The 1,037-nt window shown below is 67.6% G+C and overlaps 1 protein-coding gene across 1 annotated transcript; it reads right to left on the reverse strand.

Moving 5' to 3' along the window:
* Positions 1-43: 43 nt before the first annotated feature.
* Positions 44-950, reverse strand: ETH_00043885 (uncharacterized protein; the record flags this gene model as incomplete). Its single annotated transcript, XM_013379850.1, has 1 exon — positions 44-950. A coding segment is annotated over one exon (907 nt), but the record flags the coding sequence as incomplete, so codon positions are not given.
* Between the last annotated feature and the right edge of the window lie 87 nt (positions 951-1,037).

Consider the following 1,037-nt stretch of genomic DNA (forward strand, 5'->3'; position numbering starts at 1 on the left):
TCTTCCGCCACCTGCCGCTGCAGCGAAGTACAACCGTTCTCTCTTACACGCACACAGTTCCCTTCAGCTTTTCGCTCGTCGTCTCTGCTGCTGCAGCACCGCCAGCAGCAGCAGCAACAGCAGCAGCAGTTTCTGCTGCTGCTCCCCTCACTTCCTGTAAGCTTGGGGCCCCCAGCTCCCTGTCACCCCCCTCCTGCTGCTGCGGGCCTCCTGCGGGTTGAGGAGCCCCCTTGGGGGCCACTGGAGGGGGCCCCCCTACGGGGGCCCCCTTGGGGGCCCCTGGGGTGGCCCCCGGGACAGGGGCCCCCTTGGGGGCCCCCTCTGCCCTTTCCTGCGACAGCAAAGTGGGCAGGGGGCAAGAAAGAGAAGGCGGAGGAGCTGTAGCAGCATTTAGGAGATGTCGAAGTCTTTTGTAGTTGGGTTCAGGAGAAGCAGCAAAGGCAGGAGCAGCAGCAGCAGCAGCAGCAGCCCCGGCCTCCTGCCTGCAGCGCTTGGCGCAGCCGCCGGGGGCCCCCAGGGGGCCCCCCTCAGCCTGGGTGGCCCCCCTCCCCGGCTCCTGGAGGGGGCCCCCCGGGTCCTCCCAAAGAGCAGCAGCAAGAGGCTGCGTGGGTGCTGCGCAGTTCTCGTCCGTTTCCTGCAGACTAGCAGCAGCAGCAGCAACAGCAGCTTTGATGGAGTCCACAAGGGGGGCCCCCACGGGAAAGAAACCCCCTTTTGCTTCTTGTTCTTCTAAACAAGATCTGATGGATCTGGAGAGAACGCACTCGAGGGTTTCGTGGATGGAGGGGCTTCCCTGCTGCAGGGCCTCCTCGCTGCTGCAGCAGCTGCTGCTGCTGCTGCACTGGGGCCCCTTCAGGGGCCCCCCCTCTTTGGGGGGCCCCCCGCCCGCCGGGGGCCCCAGCGCTGCAGCGGGGCTTCTGGGGGCCGCAGCAGCTTTGTGTTTGCTGCTTCTGTGGGCGTGGAGCTGCTGCGCGGCCGCGGGCGCCGCCGCTGCGCCCGCAGCAGCAGCAGCAGCAGCAGCAGCAGCAGCAGAGCGG

This window comes from Eimeria tenella, genomic scaffold (genome assembly GCF_000499545.2).
Source record: "Eimeria tenella Houghton genomic scaffold, Eth_scaff4077, whole genome shotgun sequence".
Lineage (NCBI taxonomy): Eukaryota > Apicomplexa > Conoidasida > Eucoccidiorida > Eimeriidae > Eimeria > Eimeria tenella.